This window comes from Eptatretus burgeri, chromosome 16, assembly GCF_056783735.1.
Source record: "Eptatretus burgeri isolate ZD-2024b chromosome 16, Ebu_testis_v1, whole genome shotgun sequence".
Lineage (NCBI taxonomy): Eukaryota > Metazoa > Chordata > Myxini > Myxiniformes > Myxinidae > Eptatretus > Eptatretus burgeri.
This window is the reverse complement of record NC_140976.1, coordinates 26,968,008-26,987,109: the sequence shown is the minus strand read 5'-3', so window position 1 is coordinate 26,987,109 and position 19,102 is coordinate 26,968,008. Positions and strand designations below refer to the sequence as shown.

Here is a 19,102-nt window from a genome sequence, read left to right as displayed (position 1 = left end):
CTTGGATGTTGACGCGCAATATCAAGGCTTTACACCAAAGAGGTCAATGATTGACCGTATCCTTGTTATTCGGGTCCTCACTGAACGCAGACAAGAGTTTCGGCAGGGGCTGCTTGCAGCCTATGTTGATCTCTGTAAAGCGTTCGATTCAGTGAATCGCGATGCCCTCTGGAGGATTCTTGGTCTTCCTGGGGTGCCACCAAAACTGATCGATCTGATGGTTGAAATCTACTCTGGTACTGAGAATGCTGTGAAGTGTGGTGGTACCATCTCTGACTTATTTCCAGTTGTTACTGGAGTTCGTCAGGGGTGTGTACTGGCCCCCACACTTTTCAGCACTTGTATGGACTGGATTCTAGGGAGGATGCCGGAGAGATCAAGCTGCGGTGCATCGTTTAGGAATGTCAAGATCTCTGACCTTGATTTCGCAGATAATACAGTCATCTTTGCGGAGACTTTAGATATCCTTTTGGGGGCCCTCGAGGTGCTGAATGAGGAGTCTGATCCGCTGGGATTATGGGTTTCCTGAGTCAAAACTAAGATCCAGGCTTTCAATGACATCTTGGATGCTGCTATTTTGTCTGTACCTCTTTGTGGTGAGGATGTTGAGGTCACGGAGAGATTTAATTACGTTGGCAGTGATATTCATGTCTCTGCTGGCTGTGAGCTCAAGATCAATTGACGTCTGGGTCGGGCCTGGGGGAGTCATGGATTCACTGGATCATAGTTTGAGTCGCTCATCACCCAAAAACCTTGAGTCGTTTTCACCAAAAAACAATGTTGCATAAATTTAGACGTTTCAGGGAGATGTTCATAAGCATTATTTTTTATGCATGTGATAGGTGGAAAAAATTTTTGGCTTGGTAATATAGAAAACATGTTAATATGGCAAACGGCTCAGAAATCGGGTGTTATCAAATATATTTTGCTTTGAAACTCACAAAGAGAAACACAACCTTTGGAAAGCAAATCCACTAACCAAATGCTTTAGAAACAGGCACGAGTACAAAAGAAAACCTGATCGAACCTCCATAAGATACGGGATGAAACTTTGCCACCACGGCACCCCCAACTTGCATGGCATGTCCATACACCCACGATGAGTCCGTATCGATCCAATCTACCCATATGTACCATGTCCTTGTGTGCTGTATACGTACCTCAACCTTGTAGTAACTGTCAACCCTGCATCCTGATCGGGACATGAACTGTACATCTCGGTAAGTGGCTTAAGCACTCCAATGCAAGCGATTACCAATTGCCGTCGATAAACTATGTACTCGAAAATGCCCAAGCAATGTCTGAATTCGACAAATGAACACTTCTTGCCTCGGAACTGCTGCTGAGTTCAAATCTGGAGCTTAAATTTTGTAATTCTTCTTAGTTTAGGAGATTATCGACGTTATTGCATCTGCGGAAATTATATATTGCCACGAACGCTGGCATCTCCGGGCGTTGTATATACCCAGCGACATTGCAATATACCCAGCGATTCGAAGCTATGATGAACAGGCCTTTAATATGAGTGAGGAAAGTGGGGAAAAAAAAAACTTTATAGTTAAGAAATCATTGTAGCCTGTTCATAGTCAAGGCATGGTTGAGCATGCCAAAAAAACATGGCAGCTTCTGGCACCAGCGAAGTTACCGAGGATACGCCTTTAAACCCCAAAAAGCGAGGTGGCCGAGGAAGCGCCTGATAAAGGATATATTTAAATATGGCTGTAAATTATGTTCAAAAGGAGTGTTTTAATTAACCCAAACACCCAGTTTTCACTCATGCACTTCCTTGGAGTTTTCTTTGTTTGCATGCAAAGTTACAGGCTGCTTGGTTTTATGGTTTTTGAGTTGTGGAGGACACATTGACACACTGACACACACACACACACTGCCATTTATCTGTACTGTATATACTAGTACGTGCCCATAAAAAAAAATATTCAAACCGCGAGCAACAAACAACAACCACACCGGCTGTTTCTTCGCTCTCGCGTGCCCGGACGTGCGTGACCCGGAAGTTCGCATATTATTCGCAATTTAGTTTTAATATTCAATTAGCGCCAACGTATTTTACCTTTTCGCAATGTCGTGGCAAGGAAAAAGAAAAAGAGAAGAGAAGAGAGAGAAAAAAATTTACTTCCTGGTTCGGAGCATACCAGCACTCTGATGTTACCGAAATTTATGCACCGTCTAATATGAAAACGATCAAACTTGGGGCATTGTGTTTATCTATAAATGCGCATAAGAAATCGAGAAATTATTAGAATACACGAAGTCGTCACTATCCGGAAGTCCGTACGTTGTAACCTGTAATGGGGAACGCGGCTGAGCTTCCCTTTCCCATCGGCCATGCCCACGCAACAACGTGTCTTGTCATTGGTTTGGTAAATAAATGGCCAGAACTTGGGAAGCTCTTGTCCGATTAATATCAAACCTTGAAAAGGCACATCCTCAGGTCCCCAGCAATATACCTGGCAAGTTTCAATTAGATCGGACCAGTGGTTGTTGAGAAACAGCGGTCACACACACACACACACACACACACACACACACACACACACACACACACACACACACACACACACACACACACACACACACACACACACACACACACACACACACACACACACACACACACACACACACACACACACACACACTGCTGGAATTATAGATACTCGTATGTGCCCGTAAAAAAAAAAAAGAAAAAAAAGAATAATAATCAATAAATATTCAAACCGCGAGCAATAAACAACCACACAAGCCGTTTCTTCGCTCTCACGTGCCCGGACGTGCGTGGCGCGGAAGTTCGCATATTATTTGCAGTTACGATTATTCACAATTTAGTTTTAATATCCAATTATTCAATTAGCGCCAACGTATTTTGCCTTTTCGCAATGTCATCGCAAGGAAAAACAAAAAGAGAAGAGAGAAAAAAAATACTTCCTGGTTCGGAGCATACCAGCACTCTGTTACCGAAATTTATGCACCGTCTCGTATGAAAACGATCATAACTTGCGGCATTGTGTTTATCTATAAATGCGCATAAGAAATCGAGAAATTATTGGAATACACGGTCATCACTCTCCAGAAGCTCGTACGTTGTAACCCGTAATGGGGAACGCGGCTGAGCTTCCCTTCCCCATCGGCCACGCCCACGCAACAACGTGTCTTGTCATTGGTTTGGTAAATAAATGGCCATAACTTGGGAAGCACTTGTCCGATTAATATCAAACCTTGAAAAGGCACATCCTCAGGTCCCCAGCAATATACCTGGCAAGTTTCAATTAGATCGGACCAGCGGTCACACACACACACACACACACACACACACACACACACACACACACACACACACACACACACACACACACACACACACACACACACACACACACACACACACACACGCACAGATATTGCCGGAATATATATATATATATATATATATATGCAGATATAATATGTATCATGGTTATGTTGCTCAGATAATTCAAATTGGGAATATGAGACTTCCAAAGACATCTTAGGCTTAACAGAAAACCAACATGGTGGATATATGATTTTTCTTGCTGATGATTGTGGGTGGTCAAGCCAGCTTTCCAGCCAATGGGTTTGAATACTTCATATGCATGCAGCTTCATTATGTTTTTATGCCTCTACTGATTAAACATGATGATTTTTCGATTTTGTTCACTTTGTATTTTTGTGACATCTCAGCCCCGCAACAAATATCGTATTTGCTTTGAGGAGGAACGTGATGTGATGGCACGAGGATCAAGTCCTTGGCTTGTGCAGCTGCAATACTCCTTCCAGGATAGCGAGAACCTCTATCTGGTATGGAGAGGAGAAGGGAGAGCTGGAAGAAATGAGGGGGGTGGGGTGGGGGGAGGGTGGAGTGGTGATTGAGGTAGAGGTTGGGTTGGGAGGTGCTGGTGAGGATGGATTAATATCTGGTGAAGGAGGTGGATCAAGATTGAGGGTGGGATTGAAGTGATGAAAGGGTGTGCAGCAAATGGCTAGAAATGTGAGTTGGACATGTGAGGCAATTATTCAGAATGAAATTACTGTGCTTCAATTATATGAACGTGGAACTTTGATGTGATTGCAACTGAGTTCTGTTTGGCATTGGCTGCAATTTTTGAACATGTTCTGGAACCACCCTGAAGCTTTCCCATCCTTTGCAGAACTGTTTGTGCTTGTCTCTGGCCTTTCTCAGTAAGTTGAATAATTTTTCTCATGCTTCTCATTAAGGTGATGGGATTTCACGCCGGTGGCGACCTCCAGTGTTTGCGAGCACATTATGAGGAACAATTTGACGAGACAATGATTTGCTTTTACCTCGCTGAGCTTGTTCTCGCCCTGCACAGCCTGCATCAAATGGGATATGTCCACAGGTGGATAACTGGGTGGGGGGGGGAATGGGGGGTGGGTGGAGGTGTTGTCTTGGGAGGGAGTTTGTGAAGATTGGGCAAAGTATGAAAGATTTATCTCCTGAAGCATTTACTATACGTAATTAAAATAATTTTTTTTGTTGTTGCTCTTTGTGATCAGGTTTGATTATTATTGAAGATTAACTCTCGTGTACCCGATGAAGCAATTTAATTTTGATTTGAATTTTTCTTTGCTCATTTTTTAACATTCATGCAGAAACCTGCAGGCAAAAAAGGTGCTCATTGATCGGACTGGGCATATCAAGCTGACTGGCTTTGGTTGTGCTGTGCAGATGCCAAAAGACACTTTGGTAAGCAAAGCTTGTACCATTGATTTGGATGCAGAATAGGTTACGCAATCTTTCAACTGTCCTTTGGATATTTGTGTACAGCAGGCATGGGCAATCTTTTTCGAGTCACAGGCCACACTACGATTTTGGTATGCGCCTGTGAGCAGCATTCCAAAGAATGATCCCTCCTACCCATTGAAATAATCAGCCAAAATAATGTTATCTCGGCGCATGAGCAGGTGTTGTCGGTACAATAGACAACACTTGCAAATCAAGTGGCATCAATGATATTGTTACGAATTCTGGCCCGCCTGGCGTGCGAGCGATTGCGTAACTCAATCGCAACCGCGTCGCCCACCGGACGGACAATTCAGTCGTGACCCTCCTGGAACTACCGCCAGGAGCCAGTCACGGATGGGGGTTTAACCTCACCACGATTGTGCCAATTGCCCACCCGCGCAGGATAGGGTTGCTCGCCAAATTCGACCTACCTAAGTACCTGCGCGAGTAGTCGACCGGGTGATCGTACCTCGCTGCAGGTCGGCTGAGGACACGAACCGCTTAAGCGGTCTGTTCCGTGCTACAGTGATAACCGAGCAGTGTTATCACCGACCTCGACGGATGTGATTCTGTTTACCGGGCGTTCAAAACCCTCTACTAATTTATTCCACGATTCAAGATGGCACTTTCAAAAGGGAAAAATACGACGAACGGGATACATTTCACACAAGGACATTTATTTAAACAGCACGTATATACAGCCAATGCAGTCATGCAATGTACAGGCACATAGAAGCAAAAGCAATACCAAGACTACGATTATTATTTACAAGCACAGTCACTTACACAGTTTTTACTTGTCAGGACACTGCGCCGCAGCATGCATACGAAAACAAAGAAAAACCCTCCCCATAGGCAGGGAGGTAGACGGGTTCGTAAACCTTTATGGCACGGGACCTGGTGAACCGAACGGGTCCCGTGAGACCGAAGGGTCTTACCCGCGCCCTCGTGGCGCGACAGTGTGCAGGTCGCGACGTCGACTTCCCACGGCCTTGCGTAGCCGTGCCTGACCTTGGGCCCCTGGCGTGGTCAGCGAGCTCTCTCCGGCGTTGCTGCTGGTGCTTTCACAACCCACGACTGAACAAGAAAAGACTGAATGGCAGAAGGGGCTTCAGGACCAGAGAGAGAACGGATGATGGACCACAGGGCGAGAGCTCATGGACCAGAGAGAGCGAGCCTCGTGCGCGTCCGCCCTTTTATAATCTGAGGCTCCGCCCTTCACCCCACCCCGCTTCTGGCTCCACCTCCCTTCTGGAAGCTTCTCAAAAAGGGGCGTTCCCTCACCCTGACCGCCTCACGCTGTTCATCCACCAATCGGCGGCAAGCTGCCCTCCCCCTGCCTCCGTCTCACTCCTCGGAGAAACAGGCGGGAAAAATCCGCGCGCCCATCAGAACTCTTTTGGTTCCCTTTTTCGTTCGACGGTTTTCAACGCAGCTTGTTGCTTGCATGGAGGTTTGTTCATAATGACAATAGAAAAAGAAAAACGGCTATGTCAGAGTGTTGCAGCCCGGTGAACACTAAGAAATCCCTTTAAACAACGGTGGGGAACTATCTGCACATAAACTTAGCGTCATAACTGATCTAAGGACCCTTTATGGTGTATTGCGAATTTCCACAGCCGTAACAATATTTTTCTGAACTTCAGCACACGAGAAAATAATTTAGTGGAAAACCTCGTAAATTTTGACCAATTGCAACCAAAAGTGCAAATTTAAACAGTGCTTCAGAAAGCAGATGGAAAAGTGAGACACCGCCATTGTCAAGAATGGTGACTTGTATGCGAGTCAAAGCAGAGACTTCCAAGTTCATGAAATCCATCTCTTATTGAGTTCAGTTGGATACCTGAGTTTGGATGCCTTTCGTGAAACATTCAAGATTTGGAGAGATGTCTGAAGTTGAAACTCTCAGGCAACTCTCCAGATGGTCATCAGTGAGCCTTTATCTGTGGGTGGAATTTATGAACTTCATTAGTGAGAATAACTGGTTGCATGCAAAACTTCTGCCGAACAGTGAAATCTCCTTGTGAAAACAGTGAACAGTGCAAATGCCATTGAGCTTGGATATGTGTTCCTTGGGAAATATTTGCAATAAAATCTGAATGTCTTCACTCTTCACCTTTCACATCAAGATCCACTTGTTGTTCTATCTGTCATATCTATCTGTGGGTGAGCAGGAGAGTTTTCACACATGGAATGGTGCAGAGAAGATGCTTGGGCTTGTTTATTCTCTTCTGAAATCGGCAAGACGGGATTGTAATTCCTGGGTCAAGTCATCGAGCTCAGTAGCAAATCTGTTTCCTTTACCTGCTCGTCCGTTCCTCGGGACTTTGAGTAGGGTTGCGAAGAGAGATGCGCAATCTTGCCACAACCACAGTTTTTTTTGAAAATATTTGATCTGGTTGTACAACTTGTGAATCATTTGGCATCTTCTCTGCAACTTCATGTTCAAGTCATTGAGATATGTCATAATGTCGATGAGGAATGCCAAATCAGCCAGCCATTCTTCATCTTGTAATTCCAGCATCGACTTCCCTTTCATGGCCATGAAGGTTGTTACCTTGTCCATGAGATTGTAGAATAGTTTCAACATTCTACCCTTCCTGAGCCAACTTATGCCGGAATGAATGACGAGCTTTTCCTCATTCAAATCCTGGTCATCAAGGAAATCTCAGAACTGGTGATGATTCAAAGTCTGAGGCTTGATGAAATTGATGCAGGTAACGACTGGGCTGATAACTTGCTTGAAATCAAGCACCTTGGCGCAGAGGTTCTCCTGGTGCATATAACACAGTCCTCCCTCTGGTCCAACCTGTCCCCCACCCACCCTATTCCCACAAACATGTCAATTAGGCCAGCAATCTACTCTCTGTTGTATGCACTTTGGTCGCTCATCCTTGGTCATGTGGAAGAGAAGTAAAAAGCTAAATTTAGTGTGGAATCAATTAACTACTCCGCATTTTGTAACCACCCTATTATTAGTGCGAGTGTTTTTAAATACCGTGTTTCATGTTGACTACAAAATGGGCTTTTTTTCTCTCCAGGTTAAAAAAAACTTCTTTATTCATACGAGCTTGTGGGCTAAAACCATAGTAATCTACATCCCATCCCATGCAAGGATGGTTGTAGTGCAAGGCCAGTTTTGGATTTGACAATTTTCCTTTTGAAAATTGCAAGCTGCTATTACCTCGCTGTCCTCCTGCTGTGAAGGTGAATGGGAGAGGAGGTGCTGCAGAGGCAGAATATCCCTTGTACATGGCTCCTGAAGCCCTCGAGTCTCCTGAAGCTGCCTCCTGCCCTGAAGTTGATTGGTGGGCATTGGGCATCGTGGCCTATGAGATGGTGTATGGTGAAACGCCGTTTACCGGCAAAACTCCAACCATAACGCGTTCAAACATCCTCAATTACCAGGTATGAACAGTCATAAAAAGTTGTTTACATTATTTTTATTACCTTTCAGCAATTTGTTTATGTCCACAAAGCACTCCAGCAACACATGCGTGCCCTCTGTACACTGCACAGAGCCCTCTACATTTGCCTGACCATCCTTTCGTCAGCACGGAATTTGCTGACCTTCTACATGGCTTACTGTGCGATCAAGCCAAGCGGCTTGACTATGAACACCTAATATGCCATCCATTTTTCTCTGGAGTCGACTGGGGCACCATACGTCAAAGTGAGCCTTTTTTGCATGAAATGGTGAAGGCAATGGGCTTCGTTCGTCATTGTAGGTCAGAAGCTAACCCTCCTCTCCCTTCATGTTTGCTGAAGCTGGATTTGAGTTTGAGACCTTGGAATGCTTGATGGGGATAACTTTACTGATTTGAATGGCGAGGGCATTGTTTTACATCTGCAACTTGTTAACCTATCCAAAAAGTTCAATGGTAATTGATGGGATTCTTACAAAATCTTATCAAGTCTTGTCAGATCCTCTTGAAAAATGTAGAGGAGTGTTTTTGAGGGATGGTTGAGGTGCCATTTATTTATTACATATGCAAATGTAACTTGTAGGTTTTCCCCACCCTTCTTGAATACATACAGTGGTCTGAGACCATCTCCCATAAAAAGTACTCATTGGAAATACAATCCCCCCTTTTTTAACACAAAATCTCTTGAGTTGCGACCGAAAAGACCATCGGGCTTCTTAAGGTACATTTTCTTCACCTATAAGACACAAAAATAACTAAACGTGTGTGTGTGTGTGTGTGTGTGTGTGTGTGTGTGTGTGTGTGTGTGTGTGTGTGTGTGTGTGTGTGTGTGTGTGTGTGTGTGTGTGTGTGTGTGTGTGTGTGTGTGTGTGTGTGTGTGTGTGTGTGTGTGTGTCCTCCATAACTCCAAAACCATGAAACCAAGCCGCCCAAACTTTGCATGCATATGAAGGAAACTCCAAGGAAATCCATGAATGAAAATTGCATGTTTGGGTAAATTTAAACACCCATTTTTGAAGATAATTAATGGCTTACGTACATGAAAGGCTTATCCTTGGTCAGCCCAAATTCACCTCGCAGGGGTGTTTGCCACCATGTTGATTCAGCCAATTCAAACATGCATTGCCTTCAAAACATGATCGACTCTCACCGACTAAATAAAGTATATAATCGAAATATTATATCAGATTTGTCAATTGCATCTCGTGGACTAAAAAGTGTCAATCTGGAGTGAAATGTGAAAATTTTAACAAATTAGCCATTTTTTTTTATAACTCAGTGTATTTATTTAAGCAAAGCATTAAATTTAACTTTTTCTGTTGTTTGGACAAATTATATTGATTGAAGAAAAGATTGAGGAATGTGCAGAAAGTGAAACTTCATGAAAAATATTTTCAGTGGTTACAAAGCGATAGATAGCCGAGAAGAACGCACACACGCTCTAAACTGGTGAGGCTGTGTTCGAATCCCGACCGAGCTATAAGCTGTCATCACAGTGTTTCACAGCGAGGGTGATTCATCAATGTGCCTGCTGTCCCTCGGATGGACGTTTAACTGGGCATCGCATCTGCCGGAATCGCCTCTCTCTCTCTCTCTCTCTCTCTCTCTCTCTCTCTCTCTCTCTCTCTCTCTCTCTCTCTCTCTCTCTCTCTCTCTCTCTCTCTCTCTCTCTCTCTCTCTCTCTCTCTCTCTCTCTCTCTCTCTCTCTCTCTCTCTCTCTCTCTCTCTCTCTCTCTCTCTCTCTCTCTCTCTCTCTCTCTCTCTCTCTCTCTCTCTCTCCTCTCTCTCTCTCTCTCTCTCTCTCTCTCTCTCTCTCTCTCTCTCTCTCTCTCTCTCTCTCTCTCTCTCTCTCTCTCTCTCTCTCTCTCTCTCTCTCTCTCTCTCTCTCTCTCTCCCCCTCTCCCCCTCTCCCCCTCTCCCCCCTCTCCCCTCTCCCCCTCTCCCCTCTCCCCCTCTCCCCCCTCTCCCCCTCTCCCCCTCTCCCCTCTCCCCCTCTCCCCTCTCCCCCTCTCCCCCTCTCCCCCTCTCCCCTCTCCCCCCTCTCCCCCTCTCCCCCTCTCCCCTCTCCCCCTCTCCCCCCTCTCCCCTCTCCCCTCTCCCCCTCTCCCCTCTCCCCCTCTCCCCTCTCCCCCTCTCCCCTCTCCCCCTCTCCCCCTCTCCCCTCTCCCCTCTCCCCCCTCTCCCCCTCTCCCCTCTCCCCTCTCCCCCTCTCCCCCTCTCCCCTCTCCCCCTCTCCCCCTCTCCCCTCTCCCCTCTCCCCTCTCCCCTCTCCCCCTCTCCCCCTCTCCCCTCTCCCCCTCTCCCCCTCTCTCCCTCTCCCCTCTCCCTCTCTCCCCTCTCCCCCTCTCCCCCTCTCCCCCTCTCCCCTCTCCCCCTCTCCCCCCTCTCCCCCTCTCCCCCCCCGACGCCTCTCTCTCTCTCCCCCTCTCCCCCTCTCCCCTCTCCCGCCCCGACGCCTCTCTCTCTCTCTCCCCCTCTCCCCCTCTCCCCCTCTCCCCCTCTCCCTCCCCCCTCTCCCCCTCTCCCCCTCTCCGCCCGATGCCTCTCTCTCCCCCTCTCCCCCTCTCCCCCTCTCCCCCTCTCCCCCTCTCCCCCTCTCCCCCTCTCCCGCCCCGACGCCTCTCTCTCTCTCCCCCTCTCCCCCTCTCCCCCTCTCCCCCTCTCCCTCCCCTCTCCCCCTCTCCCCCTCTCCCGCCCCGACGCCTCTCTCTCCCCCTCTCCCCCCTCTCCCCCTCTCCGCCCGATGCCTCTCTCTCCCCCTCTCCCCCTCTCCCCCTCTCCCCCTCTCCCCCTCTCCCCCTCTCCCGCCCCGACGCCTCTCTCTCCCCCTCTCCCCCCTCTCCCCCTCTCCCGCCCCGACGCCTCTCTCTCCCCTCTCCCCCTCTCCCCCTCTCCCGCCCCGGCCTCTCTCTCCCCCTCTCCCCCTCTCCCCCTCTCCCGCCCGACGCCTCTCTCTCCCCCTCTCCCCCTCTCCCCCTCTCCCGCCCGACGCCTCTCTCTCCCCCTCTCCCCCTCTCCCCCTCTCCCGCCCCGACGCCTCTCTCTCCCCCTCTCCCCCCTCTCCCCCTCTCTCCGCCCCGACGCCTCTCTCTCCCCCTCTCCCCCTCTCCCCCTCTCCCGCCCCGACGCCTCTCTCTCCCCCTCTCCCCCTCTCCCCCCCTCTCCCGCCCGGACGCCTCTCTCTCCCCCTCTCCCCCTCTCCCCCTCTCCCGCCCCGACGCCTCTCTCTCCCCCTCTCCCCCTCTCCCCCTCTCCGCCCCGACGCCTCTCTCTCCCCCTCTCCCCTCTCTCCCCTCTCCCTCCCCGACGCCCCTCTCTCCCCCTCTCCCCCTCTCCCCTCTCCCGCCCCGACGCCCCTCTCTCCCCCTCTCCCCTCTCCCCCTCTCCCGCCCCGACGCCCCCTCTCCCCCCTCTCCCCCTCTCCCCCTCTCCCGCCCCGACGCCTTCCCCCTCTCCCCCTCTCCCCCCTCTCCCCCTCTCCCGCCCCGACGCCCCCTCTCCCCCTCTCCCCCTCTCCCTCTCCCGCCCGGCCCCCCTCTCCCGCCCCGACGCCCCCCTCTCCCGCCCCGACGCCCCCTCTCCCGCCCCGACGCCCCCTCTCCCCCTCTCCCCTCTCCCCCTCTCTCCGCCCCGACGCCCCCCTCTCCCCCTCTCCCCCTCTCCCCCTCTCCCGCCCCGACGCCCCCTCTCCCCCTCTCCCCCTCTCCCCCTCTCCCGCCCCGACGCCCCCTCTCCCCCTCTCCCGCCCCGACGCCTCTCTCTCCCCCTCTCCCCCTCTCTCCCCCTCTCCCGCCCCGACGCCTCCCTCTCCCCCTCTCTCCGCCCCGACGCCTCCCTCTCCCCCTCTCCCGCCCCGACGCCTCCCTCTCCCCTCTCCGCCCGACGCCTCTCTCTCCCCGCCCGACGCCTCTCGCCCCCTCTCCCGCCCCGACGCCTCTCTCTCCCCTCTCCCCCTCTCCCCCTCTCCCGCCCCGACGCCTCTCTCTCCCCCTCTCCCCCTCTCCCGCCCGACGCCTCTCTCTCCCCCTCTCCCCCCTCTCCCGCCCCGACGCCTCCCTCTCCCCCTCTCTCCCGCCCCGCGCGCCTCTCTCCCCCTCTCCCGCCCCGACGCCTCTCTCTCCCCCTCTCCCGCCCCGACGCCTCTCTCTCCCCCTCTCCCCCTCTCCCGCCCCGACGCCTCTCTCTCCCCCTCTCCCCCTCTCCGCCCCGACGCCTCTCTCTCCCCCTCTCCCCCTCTCCCCCTCTCCCGCCCCGACGCCTCTCTCTCCCCCTCTCCCCCTCTCCCCCTCTCCCGCCCCGACGCCTCTCTCTCCCCCTCTCCCCCTCTCCCGCCCCGACGCCTCTCTCTCCCCCTCTCCCCTCTCCCCCTCTCCCCCTCTCCCGCCCCGACGCCCCCCTCTCCCCCTCTCCCGCCCCGACGCCCCCTCTCCCCCTCTCCCGCCCCGACGCCTCTCTCTCCCCCTCTCCCCCTCTCCCCTCTCCCGCCCGACGCCCCCTCTCCCCCTCTCCCACCCCGCGCCCCCCTCTCCCCCTCTCCCGCCCCGACGCCTCCCTCTCCCGCCCCGACGCCTCCCTCTCCCCCTCTCCCGCCCCGACGCCTCCCTCTCCCCCTCTCCCGCCCCGACGCCTCTCTCTCTCCCCGCCCCGACGCCTCTCGCCCCCTCTCCCGCCCCGACGCCTCTCTCTCCCCCTCTCCCCTCTCCCCTCTCCCGCCCCGACGCCTCCCTCTCCCCCCTCTCCCGCCCCGACGCCTCTCTCTCCCCCTCTCCCGCCCGACGCCTCTCTCTCCCCCTCTCCCCCTCTCCCGCCCCGACGCCTCTCTCTCCCCCTCTCCCCCCTCTCCCGCCCCGACGCCTCTCTCTCCCCTCTCCCCTCTCCCCTCTCCCGCCCCGACGCCTCTCTCTCCCCCTCTCCCCTCTCCCCTCTCCCGCCCCGACGCCTCTCTCTCCCCCTCTCCCCCTCTCCCGCCCCGACGCCTCTCTCTCCCCCTCTCCCCCCTCTCCCGCCCCGACGCCTCTCTCTCCCCCTCTCCCCCTCTCCCGCCCCGACGCCTCTCTCTCCCCCTCTCCCGCCCCGACGCCTCTCTCTCCCCCTCTCCCCCTCTCCCGCCCCGACGCCTCTCTCTCCCCCTCTCCCCCTCTCCCGCCCCGACGCCTCTCTCTCCCCCTCTCCCCCTCTCCCGCCCGACGCCTCTCTCTCCCCCTCTCCCCCTCTCCCGCCCCGACGCCTCTCTCTCCCCCTCTCCCCTCTCTCCCGCCCGACGCCTCTCTCTCCCCCTCTCCCCCTCTCCCGCCCCGACGCCTCTCTCTCCCCCTCTCCCCCTCTCCCGCCCGACGCCTCTCTCTCCCCCTCTCCCCCTCTCCCGCCCGACGCCTCTCTCTCCCCCTCTCCCCCTCTCCCCTCTCCCGCCCGACGCCTCTCTCTCCCCCTCTCCCCCTCTCCCGCCCCGACGCCTCTCTCTCCCCTCTCCCCCTCTCCCGCCCCGACGCCTCTCTCTCCCCCTCTCCCCCTCTCCCGCCCCGGCGCCTCTCTCTCCCCCTCTCTCCCCTCTCCCGCCCCGGCGCCTCTCTCTCCCCCTCTCCCCCTCTCCCGCCCGGCGCCTCTCTCTCCCCCTCTCCCCTCTCCCGCCCCGGCGCCTCTCTCTCCCCCTCTCCCCCTCTCCCGCCCCGACGCCTCTCTCTCCCCCTCTCCCCCTCTCCCGCCCCGGCCTCTCTCTCCCCTCTCCCCCTCTCCCGCCCCGACGCCTCTCTCTCCCCCTCTCCCCCTCTCCCGCCCCGACGCCTCTCTCTCCCCCTCTCCCCCTCTCCCGCCCCGACGCCTCTCTCTCCCCCTCTCCCCTCTCCCGCCCCGACGCCTCTCTCTCCCCCTCTCCCCCTCTCCCGCCCCGACGCCTCTCTCTCTCTCCCCCTCTCCCCCTCTCCCGCCCCGGCCTCTCTCTCTCTCCCCCTCTCCCCTCTCCCGCCCCGACGCCTCTCTCTCCCCCTCTCTCCCCCTCTCCCGCCCCGACGCCTCTCTCTCCCCCCTCTCCCCCTCTCCCGCCCGACGCCTCTCTCTCCCCCTCTCTCCCCTCTCCCGCCCGACGCCTCTCTCTCCCCCCTCTCCCCCTCTCTCTCCCCCTCTCCCCCTCTCCCCCTCTCCCGCCCCGCCTCTCTCTCCCCCTCTCCCCCTCTCCCCCTCTCCCGCCCCGACGCCCCCTCTCCCCCTCTCCCGCCCCGACGCCCCCCTCTCCCCTCTCCCGCCCGACGCCTCCCTCTCCCCCTCTCCCGCCCCGACGCCTCTCTCTCCCCCTCTCCCCCTCTCCCCCTCTCCCGCCCCGCGCCTCTCTCTCCCCCTCTCCCCCTCTCCCCTCTCCCGCCCCGACGCCTCTCTCTCCCCCTCTCCCCCTCTCCCCCTCTCCCGCCCGGCCCCCCTCTCCCCCTCTCCCGCCCCGACGCCCCCTCTCCCCCTCTCCCGCCCCGACGCCTCCCTCTCCCCCTCTCCCGCCCCGACGCCTCTCGCCCCCTCTCCCGCCCGACGCCTCTCTCTCCCCCGCCCCGCGCCTCTCGCCCCCTCTCCCGCCCCGGACGCCTCTCTCTCCCCCTCTCCCCCTCTCCCGCCCCGACGCCTCCCTCTCCTCTCTCCCGCCCCGACGCCTCCCTCTCCCCCTCTCTCTCCGCCCCGACGCCTCTCTCTCCCCCTCTCCCCCTCTCCCGCCCCGACGCCTCTCTCTCCCCCTCTCCCCCTCTCCCGCCCCGACGCCTCTCTCTCCCCCTCTCCCCCTCTCCCGCCCGACGCCTCTCTCTCCCCCTCTCCCCCTCTCCCGCCCCGGCCGCCTCTCTCTCCCCCTCTCCCCCTCTCCCGCCCCGACGCCTCTCTCTCCCCCTCTCCCCCCTCTCCCGCCCCGACGCCTCTCTCTCTCCCCCTCTCCCCTCTCCCGCCCCGACGCCTCTCTCTCTCCCCCTCTCCCCCTCTCCCGCCCCGACGCCTCTCTCTCCCCCTCTCCCCTCTCCCGCCCCGACGCCTCTCTCTCCCCCTCTCCCCTCTCTCCGCCCCGACGCCTCTCTCTCCCCCTCTCTCCCCTCTCCCGCCCCGGACGCCTCTCTCTCCCCCTCTCCCCCTCTCCCGCCCCGACGCCTCTCTCTCCCCCTCTCCCCCTCTCCCGCCCCGACGCCTCTCTCTCCCCCTCTCCCCTCTCCCGCCCCGGCCTCTCTCTCCCCCTCTCCCCCTCTCCCGCCCCGACGCCTCTCTCTCCCCCTCTCCCCCTCTCCCGCCCCGACGCCTCTCTCTCCCCCTCTCCCCCTCTCCCCCTCTCCCGCCCCGACGCCTCTCTCTCCCCCTCTCCCCCTCTCCCCCTCTCCCGCCCCGACGCCTCTCTCTCCCCCTCTCCCCCTCTCCCCCCTCTCCCGCCCCGACGCCTCTCTCTCCCCCTCTCCCCCTCTCCCCCCTCTCCCGCCCCGACGCCTCTCTCTCCCCCTCTCCCGCCCCGCGCCTCTCTCTCCCCTCTCCCCCTCTCCCCCTCTCCCGCCCCGACGCCTCTCTCTCCCCCTCTCCCCCTCTCCCCCTCTCCCGCCCCGACGCCTCTCTCTCCCCCTCTCCCCCTCTCCCCCTCTCCCGCCCCGACGCCTCTCTCTCCCCCTCTCCCCCTCTCCCCTCTCCCGCCCCGGCCTCTCTCTCCCCCTCTCCCCCTCTCCGCCCCGACGCCTCTCTCTCCCCCTCTCCCCCTCTCCCCCTCTCCCGCCCCGACGCCTCTCTCTCCCCCTCTCCCCCTCTCCCCCTCTCCCGCCCCGACGCCCCCCTCTCCCCCTCTCCCGCCCCGGCAGCCCCCCTCTCCCCCTCTCCCCTCTCCCGCCCCGACGCCTCTCTCTCTCTCTCCCCCTCTCCCCCTCTCTCCCCCTCTCCCCTCTCCCCCTCTCCCCTCTCCCCTCTCCCGCCCCGACGCCTCTCTCTCTCTCCCCCTCTCCCCCTCTCCCCCTCTCCCGCCCGACGCCTCTCTCTCCCCCTCTCCCCCTCTCCCCTCTCCCGCCCGACGCCTCTCTCTCCCCCTCTCCCCCTCTCCCCCTCTCCCCCTCTCCCCCTCTCCCCCTCTCCCCTCCGCCCCGACGCCTCTCTCTCCCCCTCTCCCCCTCTCCCCCTCTCCCGCCCCGACGCCTCTCTCTCCCCCTCTCCCCCTCTCCCCCTCTCCCGCCCGACGCCTCTCTCTCCCCCTCTCCCCCTCTCCCCCTCTCCCGCCCCGACGCCTCTCTCTCCCCCTCTCCCCCTCTCCCCCTCTCCCGCCCGACGCCTCTCTCTCCCCCTCTCCCCCTCTCCCCCTCTCCCGCCCCGACGCCTCTCTCTCCCCCTCTCCCCCCTCTCCCCCTCTCCCGCCCCGACGCCTCTCTCTCCCCCTCTCCCCCCTCTCCCCCTCTCCCGCCCGACGCCTCTCTCTCCCCCTCTCCCCCTCTCCCCTCTCCCGCCCGACGCCTCTCTCTCCCCCTCTCTCCCCTCTCCCCCTCTCCCGCCCCGACGCCTCTCTCTCCCCCTCTCCCCCTCTCCCCCTCTCCCGCCCCGACGCCCCTCTCTCCCCCTCTCCCCCTCCCCCCTCTCTCCGCCCCGCGCCCCCTCTCCCCCTCTCCCCCTCTCCCCTCTCCCGCCCCGACGCCCCCTCTCCCCCTCTCCCCCTCTCCCCCTCTCCCGCCCCGACGCCCCCCTCTCCCCCTCTCCCCCTCTCCCCCTCTCCCGCCCCGACGCCCCCCTCTCCCGCCCCGACGCCCCCCTCTCCCCCTCTCCCCCTCTCCCCCTCTCCCGCCCCGACGTCCCCCTCTCCCCCTCTCCCCCTCTCCCCCTCTCCCGCCCCGACGCCCCCTCTCCATCTCTCCCGCCCCGACGCCTCTCTCCCCCTCTCCCCCTCTCCCCCTCTCCCGCCCCGACGCCTCCCTCTCCCCCTCTCCCGCCCCGGCGCCCCCCTCTCTCCCCTCTCCCCCTCTCCCCCTCTCTCCCGCCCCGACGCCCCCCTCTCCCCCTCTCCCGCCCCGACGCCTCTCTCTCCCCCTCTCCCCCTCTCCCCCTCTCCCGCCCCGACGCCTCCTCCCTCTCCCCCTCTCCCGCCCCGACGCCTCCCTCTCCCCCTCTCCCGCCCCGACGCCTCTCTCTCCCCCGCCCCGCGCCTCTCGCCCCCTCTCCCGCCCCGACGCCTCTCTCTCCCCCTCTCCCCCTCTCCCGCCCCGACGCCTCTCTCTCCCCCTCTCCCCTCTCCCGCCCCGACGCCTCTCTCTCCCCCTCTCCCCCTCTCCCGCCCCGGCCTCCCTCTCCCCCTCTCCCGCCCCGACGCCTCTCTCTCCCCCTCTCCCGCCCCGACGCCTCTCTCTCCCCCTCTCCCGCCCCGACGCCTCTCTCTCCCCCTCTCCCCCTCTCCCGCCCCGGACGCCTCTCTCTCCCCCTCTCTCCCCTCTCCCGCCCGACGCCTCTCTCTCCCCCTCTCCCCCTCTCCCCCTCTCCCGCCCCGACGCCTCTCTCTCCCCCTCTCCCCTCTCCCCCTCTCCCGCCCCGACGCCTCTCTCTCCCCCTCTCCCCCTCTCCCGCCCCGACGCCTCTCTCTCCCCTCTCCCCCTCTCCCCCTCTCCCCCTCTCCCGCCCCGACGCCCCCCTCTCCCCCTCTCCCGCCCCGACGCCCCCTCTCCCCTCTCCCGCCCCGACGCCTCTCTCTCCCCCTCTCCCCTCTCCCCCTCTCCCCGCCCCGACGCCCCCCTCTCCCCCTCTCCCGCCCCGACGCCCCCCCTCTCCCCCTCTCCCGCCCCGACGCCTCCCTCTCCCGCCCCGACGCCTCCCTCTCCCCCTCTCCCGCCCCGACGCCTCCCTCTCCCCCTCTCCCGCCCCGACGCCTCTCTCTCCCCGCCCGACGCCTCTCGCCCCTCTCCCGCCCCGACGCCTCTCTCTCTCCCCCTCTCCCCCTCTCCCCTCTCCCGCCCCGACGCCTCCCTCTCCCCCTCTCCCGCCCCGACGCCTCTCTCTCTCCCCCTCTCCCGCCCCGACGCCTCTCTCTCCCCCTCTCCCCTCTCCCGCCCCGACGCCTCTCTCTCCCCCTCTCTCCCCTCTCCCGCCCCGACGCCTCTCTCTCCCCCTCTCCCCCTCTCCCGCCCCGACGCCTCTCTCTCCCCCTCTCCCCCTCTCCCGCCCCGACGCCTCTCTCTCCCCCTCTCCCCCTCTCCCGCCCCGACGCCTCTCTCTCCCCCTCTCCCCCTCTCCCGCCCCGACGCCTCTCTCTCCCCCTCTCCCCCTCTCCCGCCCCGACGCCTCTCTCTCCCCCTCTCCCCTCTCCCGCCCCGACGCCTCTCTCTCCCCCCTCTCCCCCTCTCCCGCCCCGACGCCTCTCTCTCCCCCTCTCCCCCTCTCCCGCCCGACGCCTCTCTCTCCCCCTCTCCCCTCTCCCGCCCCGACGCCTCTCTCTCCCCCTCTCCCCCTCTCCCGCCCCGACGCCTCTCTCTCCCCCTCTCCCCCTCTCCCGCCCCGACGCCTCTCTCTCCCCCTCTCCCCCTCTCCCGCCCCGGCCGCCTCTCTCTCCCCCCTCTCCCCCTCTCCCGCCCGACGCCTCTCTCTCCCCCCTCTCCCCTCTCTCCCGCCCCGACGCCTCTCTCTCCCCCTCTCCCCCTCTCCCGCCCGACGCCTCTCTCTCCCCCTCTCCCCCTCTCCCGCCCCGACGCCTCTCTCTCCCCCTCTCCCCCTCTCCCGCCCCGACGCCTCTCTCTCCCCCTCTCCCCCTCTCCCGCCCCGACGCCTCTCTCTCCCCCTCTCCCCCTCTCCCGCCCCGGCGCCTCTCTCTCCCCCTCTCCCCCCTCTCCCGCCCCGACGCCTCTCTCTCCCCCTCTCCCCCTCTCCCGCCCCGACGCCTCTCTCTCCCCCTCTCCCCCTCTCCCGCCCCGACGCCTCTCTCTCCCCTCTC

General features: G+C 59.4%; 1 protein-coding gene across 1 annotated transcript in view; it reads left to right on the top strand.

Annotated features, from left to right (window-relative positions):
• CIT (citron rho-interacting serine/threonine kinase) overlaps nt 1–19,102 on the top strand; it is a 137,823-nt gene that overhangs the window by 18,040 nt on the left and 100,681 nt on the right. Inside the window, 5 exon segments of the mRNA XM_085859015.1 lie at nt 3,721–3,837; nt 4,255–4,397; nt 4,651–4,744; nt 7,991–8,191; nt 8,303–8,456. Coding sequence (XP_085715141.1) covers nt 3,721–3,837; nt 4,255–4,397; nt 4,651–4,744; nt 7,991–8,191; nt 8,303–8,456 — 709 coding nt within the window.